The 22,588-nt window shown below is 38.0% G+C and overlaps 1 protein-coding gene across 2 annotated transcripts in view; it reads left to right on the top strand.

Moving 5' to 3' along the window:
* The window catches only part of LOC106884008 (lysophosphatidic acid phosphatase type 6), a 37,992-nt gene that overhangs the window by 13,093 nt on the left and 2,311 nt on the right, over positions 1–22,588 (top strand). Inside the window, exons 3-11 of one of the 2 annotated variants that reach the window (XM_089340029.1) lie at positions 1–131; positions 3,193–3,281; positions 5,242–5,400; positions 6,303–6,373; positions 7,045–7,145; positions 7,730–7,819; positions 8,825–8,990; positions 10,126–10,261; positions 14,522–14,599. In XM_089340029.1, the coding sequence (XP_089196155.1) occupies positions 1–131; positions 3,193–3,281; positions 5,242–5,400; positions 6,303–6,373; positions 7,045–7,145; positions 7,730–7,819; positions 8,825–8,990; positions 10,126–10,261; positions 14,522–14,599 (1,021 nt within the window). The remainder of the gene's footprint in view (positions 132–3,192; positions 3,282–5,241; positions 5,401–6,302; positions 6,374–7,044; positions 7,146–7,729; positions 7,820–8,824; positions 8,991–10,125; positions 10,262–14,521; positions 14,600–22,588) is intronic. The other variant, XM_089340031.1, reaches the window with a different exon arrangement.

The following is a 22,588-nucleotide window of genomic DNA, read 5'->3' on the forward strand; positions in this document are numbered from 1 at the left end:
GGCGGTGCTGTTAGTGCACAGCTGACATCCCTTGGACATTACCAGACTTACAGCCTAGGTTTGGCCCTGCGTAAAGATTACATTGAGAAACACAAGTTGATCAGTAGTGAACTAAAAACTGAGGAAATTTTGTGAGTAATGTTTTTTTTTTTAATAATATATATTGTTTATGTTTTTTTTTATAATATATATTGTTTATGTTTTTTTTTATAATATATATTGTTTATGTTTTTTTTTAATAATATATATTGTTTGTGTGTTTGACTGGTAAGAAAAATTATATCTTGCTAGTTTTCTGTTAGGTTTTATTTAAATTTTTTTTGTCAGGCCATTCAAATCCTGCTAAAGTCCTTCTTCTCAGAGATGGGTGGAGGCAATTGTGTGAAATGACATACTGGTACGATGCTGTGGGTCAATTTAATATTCCTGCGAAACATCTTTAATGGTACTCCATCGCTTATGACTAGAAGGGTTCCAGTTGATTCATTCAACGGAACAGCCTGCTCATGAAATTAATGTGCAAGTGGCTGAGTGCTCTGCAGACATGCATATCCTCAACCTTTTAGCATTTAAACCAACCAAACTATTCTACCTGTTTTATATTCAAACTGGCCACATTTAGCTTCTCACACCTATCCTGCAATGTCATTCTAATAATTAGCAGTCACATCATCGAAATTTCAAAGCTATGAGATATTGGAAACATGTCTAGCTATGGGAAAAATATTACTTTGCTGGGGAAACAAGTAGGGGTTGGTGAAGCATGCTGTATATATATATATATATATATATATATATATACACATATATGCTGTATATATATATATATATATATATATACACATATATGCTGTATATATATATATATATATATATTGATTATAAAACTAATTTATTTCCACTCTGGAACTGCTAAGACTCTAATTCCCGGTGTCAACCATAACATCGCCTAAGATTCTTTCTACCATATTTTTCGTGAAAGAGGTACCTTGCTCACACACGAAATACAATACTGCTGTCGGAATGTAAACATGGAATACTTCCTGTTCTTGCACATCTCTGCTCTCATTATGATCTACCTATTTCCAGTAATTTTGGCTCCCATCTGCTTCGGGTGTCATCCTTCAACATACACCGGACACTTGTCAGCAAATATCACCCATCTACATGTCTAAGTTATCTCCCTTGTATACACTTGCTAATCCCATCTTCGTCGTCTGCTCACTTTCTTAGCTTCTTGCAGTCTGTGTTTCTTCTCCAACTAACCTTACAAACAACGATCCAACGATAAATGGAGGCTCTGTATGGTCTCGTGACCTCTTAGATATAGCAGCCAAATTTCCCTCAAACGACGGATGGAGATTTATCTTGCTTCTTTAAGGATATCTGGGTCCCAAATACCAACATTAGCATAATAAAATAAATACCGTTCGATCATACTAAATCGATTCCTATCCAAGGATCGAAACCGGTTCTGTAATGTTCTTTATAAAAGTATTTTAGCATTTTCTACTTTGTCTTTTTTCCATATATATCTACTTGTGTGTTCCTCTTCAACCTTTTACATATATTTATATATATATATATATATATATATATATATACACACACACACACACACACATATACAGCACTATTTGTGTGGTAAGTTTCCTACACCCAGGTGCCCTTCCTGATGGCAACCCCCACCCGTTTTCTTCTTCTGGGGTGGCTAAAAGGAATTACCAGCAAAGCACTGTCGTTAATTACAACTATACCCCTCCCCCTGCTTCTGCAACTACAGCAAGACACCTGTATCTGTCTCCTGACAACAGATCCACATCCCCTCTAGACTACTGCTCCCGCTACCACTTGAGGAGGGTCTGTTGTCTTGCAAGGTACTCGGTGATCTTGTCAGTGCTGGTTGGTGCCACGTAAAAGGCACTGGTGCTGGTGCCACCTGAAAATGCACCCAGTGCACTCAGTAAGGTGGTTGGCATTAGGAAGGGTATCCAGCCATAGAAACCATGCCAAATCAGACTTTGGAACCTGGTGTAAACCCCTGGTCTTGCTAGTTTCTGTCAAACTGTTTGATCCATACCAGCATGGGAAACAGACATTAAATGATGATGATGATGATGATTTCATTCTGCAGGACCCCCCAAAGCCATTCAATGTTTTAAAAAATCCCATTATATTTTTATGATTGAATATTATTAGGAATTGTATAAAGAATTAGTAAGATATTTTTTTTATTGTAGAGGTATAACCAGTTTATTACACATAAAGTTAAACAGCAAATTCTTATATGGACCCCAATTGAGAATGACTAATCTAGTTGATTCAGAGAGTGAATAAGGAAAGATAGATAGACAGACAGACAGACAGATAGATAGTTAGATAGATAGACAGACAGACAGACAGGTAGATAGATAGATAGACAGACATACAGACAGGTAGATAGATAGATAGACAGACAGACAGACAGGTAGATAGATAGATAGACAGACAGACAGACAGGTAGATAGATAGATAGACAGACAGACAGGTAGATAGATAGACAGGTAGATAGATAGATAGACAGATAGATAGACAGACAGACAGACAGGTAGATAGATAGATAGACAGACAGACAGACAGGTAGATAGATAGATAGACAGACAGACAGGTAGATAGATAGACAGGTAGATAGATAGATAGACAGACAGATAGACAGACAGACAGACAGATAGATAGATAGACAGACAGGTAGATAGATAGATAGATAAACAAGTAGATAAATTGACATAAATAAACTGGTAGATAGGCAGATAGATAGATATATTGACAGATAAGCAGACAGACAGGTAGATAGACAGGTAGGTAGGGAGACAGATTGATAGATTGGTCAACAAATAGATAGATAGACATAGACAAGCAGACAGACAAATAGATAGATAGATATATAGATAGATAGATAGATTGAGAAAGAGAAAAAGTAAAGATATGGCCACCTCCTCTGCTATACTTAAATACCACTTAGTTTACTTTCCTTTAAAAGGCGATCTTGACCTCATTTGGATTTGAACTTGGAATGGAGAGTGTTGTAATAAATAGCACAAGGTATTGCAGCCAACATTCTAACAACTCAGCCAATTTGCTACCAACCATTGATGAATGATAATAACTTTAATACTTGTCTTTAATACTTCTCTCTTTTTTCGTTTTCTTCAGTTTAAAATCAACAAACATCAACAGAACCATCAAGTCTCTCTGCTCGGTTCTTGCTGGTTTGTATGGACCAATAGAAATAAGGAAAGTTGGTAGGTTCCAGTCTTTTTCATCATTTCTTCTTGGTGGAGCGATAGGGAATGAATGGGACTGTGGCACAAAATGCCATCACGGCTCTAACTGAGGCAATCATACTCAAGCGATTGGCACAAGCGTGGCTGTATGACAAGAAGCCTACTTCCCAACAATATGGTTCTGGGTTCAGTTCCACTACATGTCTTTTGCTATAGCTTTGGATCGACCATTGATGAATCAATCGACCAATCTGTCCATCCATCGACAGATTGAGAGTGACTCTTTATTTCTCAGTCATGCTTTAACCTTTTATCATTTGCCACTGCTGGCCCCTCCGTTATGGCAAGTGCTGGTTGGTGCCATGTAAAAGGCACTGGTGCTGGTGCCACCTAAAAATGCACCCAGTGCACTCAGTAAGGTGGTTGGCATTAGGAAGGGTATCCAGCCATAGAAACCATGCCAAATCAGACTATGGAACCTGGTGTGAACCCCTGGTCTTGCTAGTTTCTGTCAAACTGTTTGATCCATACCAGCATGGGAAACAGACATTAAATGATGATGATGATGATTTCATTCTGCAGGACCCCCCAAAGCCATTCAATGTTTTAAAAAATCCCATTATATTTTTATGATTGAATATTATTAGGAATTGTATAAAGAATTAGTAAGATATTGTGTGGTAAGTTTCCTACACCCAGATGCCCTTCCTGATGGCAACCCCCACCCGTTTTCTTCTTCTGGGGTGGCTAAAAGGAATTACCAGCAAAGCACTGTCGTTAATTACAACTATATCCCTCCCCCTGCTTCTGCAACTACAGCTCCCGCTACCACTTGAGGAGGGTCTGTTGTCTTGCAAGGTACTCGGTGATCTTGTCAGTGCTGGTTGGTGCCACGTAAAAGGCACTACTGCTGGTGCCACCTAAAAATGCACCCAGTGCACTCAGTAAGGTGGTTGGCAAGACACCTGTTTTTGCCTCTCTGCCTCTCTCACTCTCACTTTTCATCCTCTGACACAAGTTCCCCTCCTCAAATGCCCCCTGCCCCTCTCAGAATTCCTTGTCTTGCATGTTACTTGGCAACCCTGACCAGTGCTGGTGCCACGTAAAAAGCATCCAGTCCACACTGTGAAGTGGTTGCCATTTGGAAGGACATCCAGCTGTCAAAACCATGCCAAAACTGACCTCGCCTGTCCTAGTGTCATGTAAAAAGCACTGAGTCCACTCTGCAGTGAGGTTGGTGTTAGGAAGGGCATCCAGCCGTAAAAACCCTGCCAAAACAGACAGTAACTTAGGGTAATCTTCTACCTGGCTGGCTCCTGTCAACCGTGTTACTCATGCATGCATGGAAGATGGATGTTAAATGATGAGGATGATGATAAATATATATATATATATGTGTGTGTGTGTGTGTGTGTATGTATATGTATGCATATATATGTATATAAATGTATATATATATGTGTGTATATATATGTATGTATATATATATATGTGTGTGTGTGTGTGTGTGTGTGTGTGTGTATATATATATATATATATATATATATATATTCTACCAGAGATACCCGGCTATGCTTGGGATTAAAGTGGCATGGTTTTTTTTTTATTGGTTTACTTGTTTCAGGCATGTGACTGCAGCCATGCTGGAGCACCACCTTTGGTCGAAAAAATCGACCACAGGATTTATTCTTTGTAAGCCTAGTACTTATTCTATCAGTCTCTTTTGCCGAACCGCAAAGTTATGGGAATGTAAACACGGCAACATCAGTTGTCACGTCAGGTGATTAGATAGGTGAATATATTTAATTAACCACTTATCATCGTTAGAATTGTCGCCATAATTATCATTATTACTATTATTATTGTTATTATTAACGCCATCACTGTTACCACCACCAACTCTTCTAACTACCACCACCGTCTCCACCACCTGTACTACCATGCAAGTGATCCCTTTATATCTGTCATCTTGTTTCAGCTCCGGTCAATATTCCCGTGGCCAGTGACAGCAACGAGGTGTTGATCCCGAAGCCCTCGTTGTGCCCGAACCTGCTACATTACCACATGTTAGCGCAGAAGGTAGCCTACTGCCAGAGTGACATGTTATACGACAGGCTCAAGATTGAAAAGATTCTCGGTAAGGAACAAAGAGCAGAGGGCAGCCATTGCATCTTGTTGTTGTTGTTGTTGTTTGTATTGTTTGTTGTTTGTGTGGTCTGTGTTGCTTCGGGTTTTGGAAGAACTGGAAGGCTAAACTACTACTGCAACTGCTACTACTACTACTATCACCATCACCTCCACATGCTTACTACTAAAACTACCACTGCCTACTACTTCTACGTAAACTACTGCTGCTACTACTACCACCTACTGCTACTACTACCACCACTGATACTACTGCTGCTGTTGCTACTCCTACTACTACCACCACCAACACCACCACCACTACTACTATAACCAGCACTGAGCTGTGACCTCACTGACCAGTGACATCACTGACCAGTGTCATCACTGTGCTGTGACATCACTGACCAGTGTCATCACTGTGCTGTGACATCACTGACCAGTGTCATCACTGTGCTGTGACATCACTGACCAGTGTCATCAGTGTGCTGTGACATTGCTGACCTGTGACACACCCACCTGACATCATTGAACTGTGACCTCACTGACCAGTGTTATCACTGTGCTGTGACATCACTGAATTGTAACATCACTGAACTGTAACATCACTGACCTGTGACTTCAGTGGCTATGTCATCATGCCCATGCTCAAGATAAGTACATAGAAGATAAGTATATGGCAGGCTTCTTTCAGTTTCCATCTGTAAAATCCACTTACAAGGCTTTGGTCAGCCCAAGGCTATAGTAGAAGATTTGCACAAGGTGTCATGCCAACTGTTCCATTTGTCAGATCAACTGGAACCCTCATTGATGTAACTGATGGAGTTCCATTTTATTTTTTGGGGCATGTTTTTGTTTTGTTTTGTTTGCTCTGCTCCATTGTTGTCCTCTTAACATATTCTAACTCTTTTACAGGTATTGACTCCTTCAACTCTAAAGAACGAATTAAGTGGATCGAAGCCCGAGATGACCTAGTTGCAAGAAAGGTTCGTTAAATCAACTTCGTCAAACAACTGTCTTCCCTTTCTTTGGCTATAACATACCTGCATTTTGATTTTTCGTTTTTTTTTTTTTTTGCCTTTTCCCAACTACTAGGCATCTAAATTTCTTTGAAATCACATCCTATTTATTACCTCTGCCTTAGCGAAGGTGGAGATATTGTTTTCAGTTGTGTTTGTTTGTTTGTTTGTCCGTGGACAAGATATCTCAAGAACCGCTGGATGGATTTGGATGAAATTTTCAGGGATGTTTGACCTCGTGACTGGCATGAACTGATTAGATTTTGGGATCGATATAATACCAGACAAGGATTCTGGATTATTTTCCTGTTTTTTACTTAATTTTTGAGAGTGGTAAGCTTCATTTTTAGTATTCTCGTTTGTGAGAGCAGTCGAGTTTATTTCAGATATTCTCATTTTAAAAATCATCTCCAGCTAATCATTGAGAGGGCATTGGTATTGCCTTGGCGGAGGTTTGCACTCTCTGGGTGCTCTTGCTTATAAATTGTGAATGGTCAATGCATTCTACATGTTAGTGTAACATTCACAAGACAAGTGGAAATGTTTTAAGGTCTGAACCATGTACCATGCACATGCTTCTGTATGATAAGCCTGAACCATTTCCTCCATGTTACTAATATTTCTGTCACCTGCAACAGGTTCACGGTCTCCCGATCCCTGACAAGCTGGAGCCATTTATGAGTATCATTGAGAAACACGCCACAACATTGCTCTATAAATCTCTCTGTGGACTCGAAAAGTAAGTTGGCTTTTACTTAATCTCATTATATTACTACTACTACTACTACTACTACCAACACCACCACTACCACCACACCACCACTACCATGTGGTTACTTCACAGCCACATTGTTCCAGGTTCAGTCCCACTGCATGGCACCTTGGGCAAGTGTCTTCTACTATAGCCTCGGGCTGGCCAATGCCTTGTAGTGGATTTGGTAGACGGAAACTGAAAGAAGGCGGTGAGCTGGCAGAAATGTTAGCACGACGGGCGAAATGCTTAGCGGTATTTCGTCTGCCGTTCTGAGTTCAAATTCCGCCGAGGTTGATTTTGCCTTTCGATAAATTAAGCACTACTTACGCACTGGTGTTGATATAATCGACTTAATCCCTTTGTCTGTCCTTGTTTGTCCCCTCTGTGGACACATGGAACCTCATTGAGAACACGTTGCTAATTAGCCTTTCATATTGTATATTTTATATGTAACCATTTCACAGAATTATTCCTAACTTGTCTTCTGCATTGTATTTCTGTGTGCAAAAGCACATTGAGGGCTGATTTCTAACCAATTTTCCATATTGTGTTTTTGTATGCAACATCAGAGATGATCGTCAAATAGCAACTGTTCTTTCCTGTGGCAGAGCTATCGACCTTTTCCTGCAACATCTGAGTCCTGATTCAAAGGATAGTCAGTGAGTTTATTTTTCTATTAATCCCCACAGTGCATCCATGTTTGATTTCTTTCTTCAGAAAAGCAATACATATTTTTTTTGTATATCTAAATAATATAACTGTCTGTCTTCTTGCGTGTTTGTACATTCTCTTCATCATTGTTAGCACACATAATATAGTTTGACTTCTGGAGTCCCTCTTAGCATGAGGCGTCATTAAATAGTAATGCCCTTATATATATATATATATATATATATATATATATATATATATATATATATATATATATATATATAATTAATTCAATAATAGGATAAAATCTTTTACAAGAATTTTATCAAGAAGCTAGCGTGAAAAAATTCATAAGGGAAAAAAAACATCATTTTTTCCCAAGAATATATTTATTTATTTATATTTATATAAGGGCATTTATATTTATGTAATGCCCTTATACATACATATATATATATATATATATATACAGTGGCAGACTGGGTTTAAAAATATTGGTTGCCAGGAGGCTAAGGGGGCCCAGACCTGCAACTACAAGGGGGCCCAACCCACAACTATCATTTTTTTTTTTTTTTTTTTTTTTTGTTAAAAGTATTCCTTTCAACTGTCTGCAAACACAGCCTGGCTGAAATAATTAATGCATTCTTCCAGGAGCGAATAAAAGAATTCTCTAACTTGTGAGGATGGGCCCCTTAGATACTAACATGGACCTTATATTATATCTTCTAACACTATTTGGGAGTCACATTGATGTGCAAGGGAGATAATTCTTGCACGGAAAATATATATTAATATATATATATATATATATATATATATATATATAACCATGACAGCAGAAGTAATGAAAGGGTTAAGAAATCCTATTATGTTTTTATAATTAAATACTATTTTTATATCTATGTACACCCAGTCTGTACTTATACTTTATATATCCACCCAGAAGCTCTCTATCTACGTACTTAATGTATATCCAGTCGTAAGTTGTCTTTCATGTTTTTCTGTCTTTCTAGCTACAAGCTGTATCTATACTCCTGTCACGACTCCTCACTCTGTGCAATACTCGGTGCCTTTGACATATTTGACTACAAGTGGCCCCCGTTCGCTGCTGACTTGAGGATAGAACTGTACGAAGATAAGAAGTCGCACAAATTTGTGAAGGTCTCCTACCTCAATAAGGTAGTGTATCTCTCTCTCAGCCATATTGATACATTTAAGTACTTCGTTTAACCCTTTAGAATGACAGTGTTGGTTAGGTGTGAGAAGCCAGATCTGGCTAGTTTGGACATAAAACAGTTAGAATATTTGGGCCTGAAAATGGGTGGTTTAACCCCTCAGCATTCAGATTACTCTCATCACCAGATTACACAGTCAAATATAATGCATATTAATTGTTTTTAATTAATTATGCATTATCTTGTAGTCTTGAGATGTTGATGATCTGATCGTTAATTTTTAGAATGACATTGTGGGGTACATATGAGAGGCTGGATCTGGCCAGTTTGAACATGAAACTGGTAGAATATTTTCTATTGGATTAAAGCCACACTTTTTGCACCTAAATAGCACCTATTTTGAAGGGACTTTTTTGCACCTAAACTGCCTGACCGTATTTTCTTTAAATATGTTTTAATTAACGTGTTATACAATGCAGTACTGTACTGTACAATAATCCCTCGACTATCGCAAGTGTTACGTTCCAAAACCCCTGGGATAGACGAAAATCCACAAAGTAGAAACAGTACTGTATATATACTCTTTTACTTGTTTCAGTCATTTGACTGTGGACATGCTGGAGCACCGCCTTTAGTCAAGCAAATCGACCCCAGGACTTATTCTTTGTAAGCCTAGTACTTATTGTATCGGTCCCTTTTGCCGAACCACTAATGTAACGGAAACGTAAACACACCAGCATTGGTTGTCAAGCGATGGTGGGGGGACAAACACACACATATATATACATATACATATATACGACGGGCTTCCTTCAGTTTCCGTCTACCAAATCCACTCACTAGGCTTTGGTCGGCCCGAGGCTATAGTAGAAGACACTTGCCCAAGATGCCACGCAGTGGGACTGAACCCGAAACCATGCGGTTGGTAAGCAAGCTACTTACCACACAGCCACTCCTGCACCTACATAAAATACATAAACACACTGCTGGTTACACAAACATAATTGTATGCAGAAATACACACATACACAGAATAACACACACACACACACACACACATTCACAAGGTAATATGCGATTACTCAGATACCACTACAGACCCCCAACTTTTTTCCCTTTTTTTTTTGAAACTATTTCAGGATGTAAAATCCCGTGGCTGTGATGAAATCTATGCCCCTTATGAGAAGTTTGTTAAGGGATTGTCCTGCATGGCAACTGACAAAGAGACACATGACAAACTGTGTAACTCTTCTGAAATATGTCGGAGATTCTCACGTAAGTTACACTACTACTACTACTACTACTACTACTACTACTTCTTCTTCTTCGTCTTCTTCCTTTCTTTGCTCTTCTTCTTCTTCTTCTTCTTCTTCTTCTTCTTCTTCTTCTTCTTCTTCTTCTCCTTCTCCTTCCATTAATGTCTTTTTCCCATAAGTCGTATGGTTTGACAGAAGCTGGCAAAGGTGGGGGAGCCATTCCGGACTCTGTTGTCTCTTTTAAGATGGTTTCTACAGCTGGACGCCCTTCCCTAGCACCAACCACTTTACAGAGTGTACTGGGTGCTTCTTCCATAGCCCTATCACAGGAAGAGTCACCCAGCACCTCGCAAGCCAAAAACCTGTGTCCCCCATTTACTGTACTCGCCTCAATCCATTCGTTTCTCTCCTTTCACCCTCTTGCAAGCTTACCTACCTACCCGTACCCCTCCTATCCTATCCTCTGTGGCACTTCCGTTATATTTATTTGTGGGTACTTCTTACGACACACCTTGACCACCTGCCTCCACAGGGAGACACCTGTTCCTGTCCCCTCTCATAGTTTAGCCTCATGCAGCCTGGCATACTGCCACCCCCTTCAATACTCTTCACCCCACTCCTGGGAGTGGGTCTTGTCTTGTCTTGCAAGTTACATGTGCCAGTGCAAGCCACTAGTGCCAGTTCCACATAGAAAGCCCCCTGGTACACTCTGGAGAGTGGTTGGCATTAGGAAGGGCATCCAGCCATGGGACTCATGCTGATGAAGGTGTTAGGGCTTGGCTCAGCCCTCTTGTTTTCTGACTACGCTTCAACTACCGAAGCCGTGCCAGCATGGCAACATAAAAAAAAGAGACGTTTGATGATGATGATGACGATAATGATGATGATGACGACGACGATGATGATGATGACGATGATGATGATGACAATGATGATGATGACGATAATGATGATGATGATGATGATCTGTTGTATGTTTTGATATGGCATACTGTATATGTGTGTTTGTATGCAGGGATATGCCTATGATATCACTTATCATGTATATGTAGATATTGTATGCAGACATTGAAGCTTGCAACACCCACAGTGGGAACAGAATGTGACAATTGAAGACAGTATTAGGTCAAGCTCTCCGTTAATTGTTTTCAGAAATTCACTTTGGTGCTTAATATCAAACAGCTCCTGAGTATGTGGTTCATTTATCACAGCAGGTGTAACGAGCTTTTTAATTCTGTCTGGTTGTTTTTATCTTTCGCTTGTTTCAGTCATTAGACTGTAGCCATGCTGGGGCATCACCTTGAAGAATTTTTAGTCGAATGAATCAACCCTAGGACTTTTGGTTTTTAAAGCCTGGTATTTATTCCATCAGTTGTTTTTGCTGAACCTCTAAGTTACAGGAACATAAACACACCAACACCAGTACAAATGCACACACACATACACACACTCACATACACACACAGAATAATTTCAAACTTGGGTATAAGCCTTGTAGTAAAAAAAAGTACCTAGAGTCAGTTTGAATGTCCAATTGTGTTTTGTTTTTTTGTTGTATCCATAGCGATTTTATTGTTCCATGATTCTATTTGATACATTTCATGATCAGTGTTAGGCATATTATTTGATTCATCAATTTATTTTGATGCTTAAATCATTTTTTGATTCTTTGTAAGTCAGTTTGTTACTTATACAAGAAGTGTTCTTCGTTTTAACTTATGTTTCTCATAAACGCAAGTAGCTACAGACAACTACCAAAGTGTACTCTAATCGAAATAAGCGAGACAGAGATTAAAAAGGAAGTCACCCGACAAGACTCGTCTGCACCGGTGATGCACCACAACTGTTTGTGCAGCATCTCACCTGCAAAGCCTCTGATGCACGATGGGTTGAACTGATTGTAATAATTAATAAAGAATCTCGTAGATTATATTTTCTTCCTCTTTCTCTTATATTTTATTTATATCGTGCTGGTGGCACGTAAAAGCACCTGTTTGCACTCTTGGAGTGGTTGGCATTAGGAAGGGCATCCGACCCTAGAAAGTAGACTGTCAAAGCAGACTGGAGCCTCGTGCAGCCTTCCAGCATGCCAGCCCTGGTCGAACCGTCTAACTCACTGCCAGCATATATATATATATATATATATATATATATATATATACATACATACATACATATATACAGACGCACACACATTTTCTTTATATAGAATTAAGGATAAAATCACTTTAATGATTTTATCAAGTGGAAAGCCATTTAGCATCTATTTCTAGCATGTTGGTGTGGTCAATCTGAACCCTTTAATATAATTATTTATATAATTATAAATTAGTACACACACACACACACACACACACACACACACACACACACACACACACACACACACACACATATATACATGGTTGGGAGGCAAGTTTCTTAACCACGCAACTCTAAGTACATAAAGAAAAGACACCACCATTAAGTCAGATTAACTTCTGTTTATAATTCTATACATGTGTTTGTGTGTGTGTGTGTGCATATATATATATATATATATATATATATATATATATATATATATATATGAGTGTATAAAGATTTATACACAGAGAAGAGACCCTGGGATCGATTTTTTTTCAACTAAATTCGGTGCTCCATTATGGTTGCAGTCACCTGACCGAAACAATAAAAAACTGTGCCATTTTAACCCCAAGCACCATCGGATATCTCTGCTAATATATATATATATATATATATATATATATCATCAATATATATATACATTAATGATTATAAGCTTAAAACAATCACCAAGTATTGGCTAAAAAATAGTCTAATATTGGGGCATATAAGCCCTTGACAGAAAAAAAGTGGGTGTTAGTACGCATGGGAATTGAACCCACATCTCTTATGTACGTGGAAAGTGTGCTAACCGATTACACCAACCTACCCACTCACTCCTTCCCATTAGATTTAAGAGCTATAATTTCATAGTATTGTTTTTAAACCAACAAACATGTCCGTTTTCTGTGTTAAATGGAGAAGTGGTGATGATTCCTGTATGTACTAACACCCATTTTGTTCCATCGTGGGTTTAGATGCCCCAATATTAGACCATTTTCTGTAGTCAATACACAGTGATCGCTTTAAGCTTATAATTATTACTTTCAGAATTGTCACTCACCACCACTTCTCCATATATATATATATATATATATATATATTGGAATCAAATTCCATGACAGCACTGGCATCTGTGCTAGTGGAGCGCTAAGAGCACCATCCAAGCGTGATCATTGCCAGGGCCGCTGACTGGCCCCCATGCCTGTACCACATAAAAAGCACCATTGAAGCGTGATCGTTACTAGCATCGCCTTACTGGCACTTGTGCCAGTTGTACATGGAAAGCAACATTCGAGTGAGGGCATCGCCAGTGCCGCTGGACTGGCTCCTGTGCAGGTGACACGTGAAAACACCATTTGAGCTTGGCTGTGGCCAATTCTGCCTGACTGACCCTCATGCCAGTGGGACGTAAAAGCACCCACTACATTCTCAGAGTGGTTGGCGTTAGGAAGGGCATCCAGCTGTAGAAACTCTGGCAGATCATCCAACCCATGCTAGCATGGAAAGCGGACGTTAAACGACAAGGATGATGATGATGATATATATATATATATATATATATATATATATATATATATATATATATATTTATTTGTGTGTATATATGTTTGTGTTTATATGGAAAGAAGCTTGCTTACCAATCATATATATATACAATGGGCTTCTTTCAGTTTCCATCTACCAAAACCACTCACAAGGCTTTGGTCGGCCCGAGGATATAGTAGAAGACACTTGCCCAAGGTGCCATGCAGTGTGACTGAACCCAGAACCATGTGGTTGGTAAGCAAGCTACTTACCACACAGCCACTCTTGCACCTATATATATATATATATATATATATATATATATATATATATATATATATATATATATATACACACATACATACATACATATATACATGAGGTGGTATCAAAAAGAACACGTGATAACAAATAACACAGATTTCACATCAGGCGAAGTAAACATAGCAATGTCACTCGGCACTCTACCTCAGGAAGGTCACTGCTAGCTCTCACTGCCCACGCGACCATGTACTGCCATCTGTTGGTACGCTACAGAACCAGTCCTGGAACTGTTTGGTACCATCTCGTATATGTATATATATATATATATATATATATATATACACATGTATGTATAAAAACCCTTTCTATTTTATCATTTCAGATGCATCATCATCATCAACCACGTCATCATCATCGACAGACAGCTTTAGAAGAAGAAACTCACAGGCCAAGGCAGCAGGTTTATAATAAATCCTAAGTCAAAAAAAAAAAAAAGCATAAAGAAAGACAGAGCTTGCCTCTCTCTGCAGACAACAAAACAAACTCCTCCACCACAACACCTCATATACTGAAGAGTATTCTCCACTACTTTGATCGTTTGCTGCTCTCTTATAACTAAATTTTTTTCTCCGCACCGTCAACTAAATTCTATTTTCTTGCCAAAAATATTTTTCCTTCTGCAAACTATTCTTATATTTTGTATACTCCTGATGCAGCTCCCAAATGCCTAATGCTACCCTAAAACTCTCTCCTGATCCTATGGGATCCTAAACTACCAGGTTCTCCCATCATCCACTTTATCCTTTAAGAACAACAGCAACAACAACAACAGTTAAATAACCTGTTCCAATCTATATTTTATATTGTTGTTATATATATGTATATATATATATATATATATATATATATATATATATATATATATATATGTGTGTGTGTGTGTGTGTGTGTGTGTGTGTGTGTGTGTATATATATATGTTTTTTTGTTGATTGTTTTTGTTTTAAATATGAAGGGAACAGAACAATCAGTGCATGTGTGTGTGTGTGTGTGTGTGTGTGAAGGTACATTTCTTGGTGTCAGTGTGTATATGTATATATATGTATGTATATGTGTGTTTGTAAATATGATTCTGTTTACAGGTGATGGAAGAAGTACTCAATACACAATGTAGTTATATAGTTGAGGAAACCAAGACGCATGGCTCCGTGGTTGGAGTATTCGACTCACAATCGTAAGGTTGTGAGTTCAACTCCTGACGACACATTATGTCCTTGAGCAAGACACTTTATTTCCCATTGCTTCAGTCCACTCAGCTGGCAAAAAATGAGTTGTACCTGTAATTACAAAGGGGCTGGCCTTTTCACATTCTGTGTCACGCTGGATCTCCATAAGAATTACACTGAGGGTATTCTTGTCTGTGGATTACTCAGCCACTTGCTTGTTAATTTCTCAAGTGGGCTATTCTCTTTGGGTGGATAAGCTGGAATCCTGGTCCTTGTAACCGATATGGAGTACCAGTTATATTTGAGGAATCATTTGGCGATTCACACTGAACTCAATCAAATACTGAGTAAATGATTTTTGTTTATTCAGTCATTGGCCCCTCAAAACTCCCTGCCGGGGCTGAGTGCATCTTCATGTGATTCTTAATAAACAAATCTATGCATCATAGAAGCAAGAACCTACTCCTTCTTTTACTGTTCTTTTTTTGTTTTTTTCTCCCATGTTGTGAATTTGTCCAGTGATAGAGTTTCAATAGCCTGGTTAATTCATATACATGTCTACACAGAAACACACACACTTGCACTTTCTCTCTCTCTCTCTCTCTCTCTCTCTCTCTCTCTCTATCTCTATCTCTCTCTCTCTCTCTCTCACCAATGATGGCTGCAGCTTGATTTTTTTCCCAATGCCATCACTCATTTGTTCTTTTAAACATGAGCAACAGGATGTGTCTTTTCACTCTTGTTAGGGACCCTACACTCTTTTGCACAGATGTGACAATGATGGGCACCTCTAGCAGCAGGTGTTCAGAAACTTTATCACCCATGCTGACACATGCCTCATTTTATCACAGAATTTTGCTTTGAGTGTTTTGGTTTGTTTGTTTTTACAGTTATGGCTATCCATAATATGTAGTACATAACAGAGATGTTAAAAATCAAGAGATGCTTGTCCTTGAAACTTTTTATGTGAGGACAGGCTTTGCGTAGTTCCAATCTCACTCACTGAACAGCATATGTATTTGTCCCAAAAGAACTAGTCTGCATCATTGGATGCAAACAAAGTAGCAGGTGTCACGTGAGAATTTTCCTTCTCCTTCAGAGATATCTATACAAAGACAAAGAGTCTCTCACATTGCTAGCTGTTGGGTCACTGTTCACTGTACTGAGATGTTAAAAGTCAAGCGATGCCTGCACCTGGGGCTTTTTAAAATGAGGAAAGTCCTTCCATAGTTCCAATCTCACTCTCTGAAACAAAATGCATTTGTCTTAAAAGAAGAACGGAGTAGCAGGTGTCCCGTCAGAATGTTCCATCTTCTTCAGAAATGTCGAAACAAAGACAAGGGATCGTTCACTGCCAGCTGTTGGATGGCCAGTGACTCTACTGAGATTTTAAGAATCGAGCAATGCCTGCACCTGGAGCTTTTAAAACTGAGGACAGGCCTTGTACAGGCCAATATGACTCTGAACCAGAGTCATTTGCCCCCAAAGAACTAGTCAACATCATTGGATGCAAACAAAAACTAAAGGTCTTTCATTCCCAGCTGTTCGATGGTCGTTGATTCTGCTGACATCATTCACTCTTTGACAGGTCTTGTTTTTCATTCTGAAGGGTGTCCAACATAAACCCCACTTCTTACCAAGCATGCTTGGTAGGGGTTACCAATTTAGTTGCTGATAGCTCACCATGTGACAGATATGTACATATCTACATACATGCTTATCTACATACATGCTTATCTACATACATGCTTTTCTACATACATGCATATCTACATACATACATATCTACATACACACATATCTACATACACACATATCTACATACACACATATCTACATACATACATAACTACATACATACATATTTACATGCATACATACCTACATACATACATATCTACATACATACATATTTACATGCATACATACCTACATACATACATATCTACATACATACATATTTACATGCATACATACCTACATACATACATATCTACATACATATATATATCTACATGCATACATATCTATATATATATATATACATACATACATATTGCCATAAGCCTTGTAGAATTGTGGTCTCTTCGCAATAAACTGGGTGTGTGACATATTTGCTTAGAGTACCTTTGTCGAAGCCAACTCTGTATGCATTGCTCTCTTCTCTTAAGAAAAGCATGATTGCCACAACATCATAGCTTTCAGTTGATAAGCATTAAATAGATATAAAACCAAAGTTAATCTAACTAGGGTCTCTATAGTTGTTTTGTTTTGTTCTTTTATTCAGCATGACCTCAGGTCAGTCAATTCTTGGCAAAAAGGTTGAAGAAAAGTAGAAAGAGTCTATAGTGATACAGTTCTCCTTGAACTGTAGTTCCATGTTATGTATGTGTGAGTCGATGTAGAAAACCCCTGTTCTCTGATATATATAATGTATGTATGTATCTTTTAGTCAGGAGAAATAAAAGAAATTGTCCATTGGTTTATTTAGAATTTAAGACTAGCTGTGTACCTGTAAGTACATAAAAAGTCTTCAATGAAATGAAATGGATTGAAATAAAATAAAGTAGAATATTTATGTTATTTCATTTAAGAAATAAAAATATTCTGTTTTTCTTTTAATTACTTTATTATTATATTTTATTTCATTCCTTAGAAAATTTGAAGATTTTGTTATGTACCTGTATATAAATAAGCGAAGGAACAATTCCTTACATTTCTTCTGACTAACCTTGTTATTACCTGTATAGATGTGTGTTGCTGTATTTTGGGAGGGTCGTTCTACTAATAGCAACACATGCACTGGTTGTAGTTTACTTCTTTACTAATGGATTTACTGAGTTTTTTGGGGGGTTTTTTTTCGAAATCTTTGCTACACCTTTGCAGCCTTCTTTCCACTGGTGAACAGTCTGAGAAGTCATCAATGCAAAAGACTACGGAGGTGTTGGAGAAATGCTATGATTTTGTTATGTACCTGTATATAAATTGATCAACCATTTGATAAAAAAACGACTTTCCTTTAATACAACAATATTTGGTTAAATAACACGGACACACACATATGCATATACACATATACACACACATATACATACATGCACACACACATATATAAATGTACATATATACATGTACACACACGCCACATATAAATCTAACATTGTTGGGAGTTGGGGGTGAATCGTTGTTGATGTTGATGTTGGTGTTGTTTTAACAGTTTATCTCCCCCTGGTTACCCTCCATAGCTTCACCTTGATAAACATATCCTTGCTGTTAAATGTTTCCTAATCAACTTTTTGTATTTACGACTGCACTACTTTTTGATCGGTCTCCATCTCCCAATTGCCAACCTCTTTGCTAATTATAATGGCATCTGTATACATTCAAGAATAAAGCACCCATGACAACCCAGTCAAGAGATCAAACTGATTGAAATTTAGTTTTGGAGTAAATATTTGTTTTAAACATCTTCTGTTTTGATTTTTCTTTCAGCATCTAAAAACATGGTTAAAACAGTGTAGAAACTCCAAGCTGTGTAAATTAATTCAAGCAAAACTGTACTAAAACTGTACTAACAAAACCATGAATATTTTTTAATACAATACAAACAAACTTTCTGCATTGCTTTTCTGTTTTTTTTTTTTTTTTCTCTTTCACATTTACATACACACACTAACACATCTACACACATATGCAGAACTTGTTGAATGACTTGACAGAAACACAAATATAAGGCGGTGAGCTGGCAGAAACGTTAGCACGCTGGACGAAATGTTTAGCGGTATTTCGTCTGCCGTTACATTCTGAGTTCAAATTCCGCCGAGGTCGACTTTGCCTTTCATCCTTTCGGGGTCGATAAATTAAGTACCAGTTACACACTGGGGTCGATGTAATCGACTTAATCTTTTTGTCTGTCCTTGTTTGTCCCCTCTATGTTTTGCCTCTTATGGGCAATAAAGAAATAAGAAACACAAATATTTAGGCCCCGAAGATGGAGATAAAAACACTAACACAAATTCTTATTTATTATTATTATTATTGTTGTTGTTATTATTTAAACTTTATTATTATTATTATTAGTATTATTATTATTATTATTATTAAGACTGCAAGAGGTTGACTTTGCCTTTCATCCTTTCGGGGTCAATAAATTAAGTACCAGTTACGCACTGGGGTCGATCTAATCGACTTATCCCCTCCCTCAAAATTCCAGGCCTTGTGCCTATAGTAGAAAGGATTATTATTATTATTATTAATTCGGCGAGCTTGCAGAATCCTTAGTACACTGGGTGAAATGCTTAGTGGTATTTTGTCTGTCTTTACATTCTGAGTTCAAATTCCGCCGAGGTCAATTTTTACCTTTCATTCTTTTGGTGTCAATAAATTAAGTACCAGTTGTATACTGGAGTTGATCTAATCGACTGCCCCCCCGCCACCTCCACCAAAATTTCAGGCCTTGTGCCTATAGTAGAAAGGATTATTATTATTATTATTATTATTATTATTATTGTTCAGTAGTTTTATTTTTATAACGTGCTTTCACTTCACTACCGAGCGCAGCTCTGTGCGCCTTGGGTATGTGCTGTGGTTTGCTGTGGTGCTCTTATGTTTACTGTATTGAAAGTGTTTTGCGTAGAATGTGTGCAGTACCCAGTAGTGCAATTTTCTGTATGTTATATATATTTGTAAGTCCTGGTGTTTTTGTTATGTATTTGTCTGAATATTTTTTTATTATACCTATGGCACCTACTATGATAGGAATTGTTTCTGTTTTTAGATTCCACATTCGAGTTATCTCTATTTCCAGGTCTTTGTATTTTGAAAGTTTTTCCATTTCTTTTAGAGAAACGTTGTCATCTGCTGGTATTGAAACATCAATTAGAAGGCATTTTTTTCCTTCATGATCTTTGACAACTATATCTGGTCTATTTGCCTTAATTTCTCTATCTGTGTGTATTGGCATATCCCAGAGTATGGTTGCTTTCTCGTTTTCTGTGACCTTTTCTGGCGTGTGTTTATACCATCTTTTTTCTGTTGCTATTCCATAATGTTGGCATAGCTTCCAGTGTATATAGGTCCCAGCTCTGTCGTGTCTGTGAATATATTCCTTCTTAGCCAGGACTGGGCAGCCAGAGATAATATGATTTATTGTTTCTTGTCGATCTCCACATATTCTACAGTTACTTGTTATATTTCTTTTCATTATGTGTTTTTGGTAATTTCTGGTGGGGAGGCTTTGGTCTTGTGCAGCAATTAAAAATTCTTCAGTCTCTGCTTTGAGTCCTGAGCTTCTCAGCCATTGCTGGGATTTTTCTCTGTCTATTTCTTTCGCATTTAGTTTAGCCCAGTATTTACCATGTAGGGGCTTTTCTTGCCATCGTTTTATCATGGTCCGTTGCTGTTCTAGTTTTAGTTTGGATTTCATTTGTTTTATAGCTTTTGTTGTTTCTTCTTCTTCTTCTTCGTATTTGTTAGGTAGATTGATTTCTTGTTTGTATTTGTCAGCTTCCTTAAATACTGAAAACAGTTTTTTGTTTTGCTCGTGTTTTGTGGCTATTTGTATTAGTTTCCCTGGCTTCTGGAGTAGGTATTTTTGCAGTCCTATGGTGGTTATTTTATAATAGTTTTCTAGCTGTATAAGACCCCTGCCACCTTCTGTGCGTTGTATATATAGCCTTTCTATGTGAGATTTTGGGTGGTGCATCCTATATCCTGTCATTATTTTTCTTGTTTTCCTGTCTATTTTACATAGTTCGTTTAGTGTCCAGTTAAGGATGTTGTAGCTGTAGCTTATAACTGGGACAGCTAAAGTGTTGATACCCATTATCTTGTTTTTAGCATTGAGCTCTGTTTTTAGTATTGATCTAACTCGTCTATAGTACTCTTTCTTTATTTTTTCTTTCATTTGTGTATGTTGTATCCTATCTAGTTCATTGACTCCTAAATACTTATATGGTTGGCTTACGTCTAGTTCTCTTATTTCATTGGCTTTATCTAGTGTTATATTGCTACTTTTAACTAATTTTCCTCTTTTCAGGGTTGCTTTGGCACATTTTTCTAATCCGAATTTCATTTCTATTTCCTTGGTAAAGCCGTGTACTGTCTGTAGTAGTGTTTCTAGCTCTTTGTCGTTTTTTGCATATAATTGTAGGTCATCCATATATAGAAGGTGGCTGAATGTTTTTCCATAGCATTTGTAACCGCATCCAGTTCTATTTAGCAATTCTGTTAGAGGTGTGAGTGCCAGGCAGAACAGGAGTGGAGAGAGCGTGTCTCCCTGGAATATTCCTCTTCTAATGGGGATGGCTTTCGTTTTCACAAGTCCCTCTTTTGTTTGGAGCTGTAGCACTGTCTGCCATTTGTTCATTGAGTGCTCTATGTATTTTATGATAATTGGTGCCACCTTGTTTATGGCTAGTGTTTCCAGAATCCACGTGTGGGGAACACTGTCGAAAGCCTTTTGGTAGTCCACCCAGGCCATACTGAGGCCTTTCTTCTTTCTGCGGCTGTCTTCAGTTATGGCTTTATTGATCAATAATTGATCTTTACAGCCGTATGAGCCCTTGCAGCATCCCTTCTGCTCTTCTGGAAACAGGTTGTTATTTTCCAGGTGTTTACTCACTCTCTGCGATATTATTGCAGTAAAGGCTTTGTAGATCGTAGGGAGACAGGTTATAGTTTTGTGGTTTCTCCGTTTCCGTGGATTTGGGGATTAAGATGGTTTTCCCTTTTGTGAGCCATTCAGGCATTGTTTCTGGATCTGCTATTATGTTGTTAAAGTTTTCTGCCAGCTTTTTATGCATTGCTGGCAGGTGTTTTAACCAGAAATTGGGGATCTTGTCGTGTCCAGGTGCTTTCCAGTTGCTTAGTCTTTGCAGTGTCTGGGTGACCTCTTCAGTTGTTATAGGGGCCCAGAGTTGCTCAGGTGCTAAGTTCGTTGTTTTAATGGTCCTTTTTTGGGGTTGTTGCTTCACCGACCATATTTGTTTCCAGAATTTCTCTAGTTCTTCTGCTGTTGGTGCTGAAGTAATGTCTATTTTATTTTTACCCAGTTCTTGGTAGAGTTTTTTGGGGTTGGATTTGAACTGTTTGTTTTGTTCAAAGAAACGTTGGCGTTTCTCATACCGGCGGATCCTCTGTGCTTTGGCAAGGATGTCTTGCTTTAGTTTTTCTTTTGCCTCAGGTAAGTCTTTTTCTGTAGTGCTGTATTTGTACAGTATTTTTG

This window comes from Octopus bimaculoides, chromosome 23 (assembly GCF_046866305.1).
Source record: "Octopus bimaculoides isolate indiv1 chromosome 23, ASM4686630v1, whole genome shotgun sequence".
Lineage (NCBI taxonomy): Eukaryota > Metazoa > Mollusca > Cephalopoda > Octopoda > Octopodidae > Octopus > Octopus bimaculoides.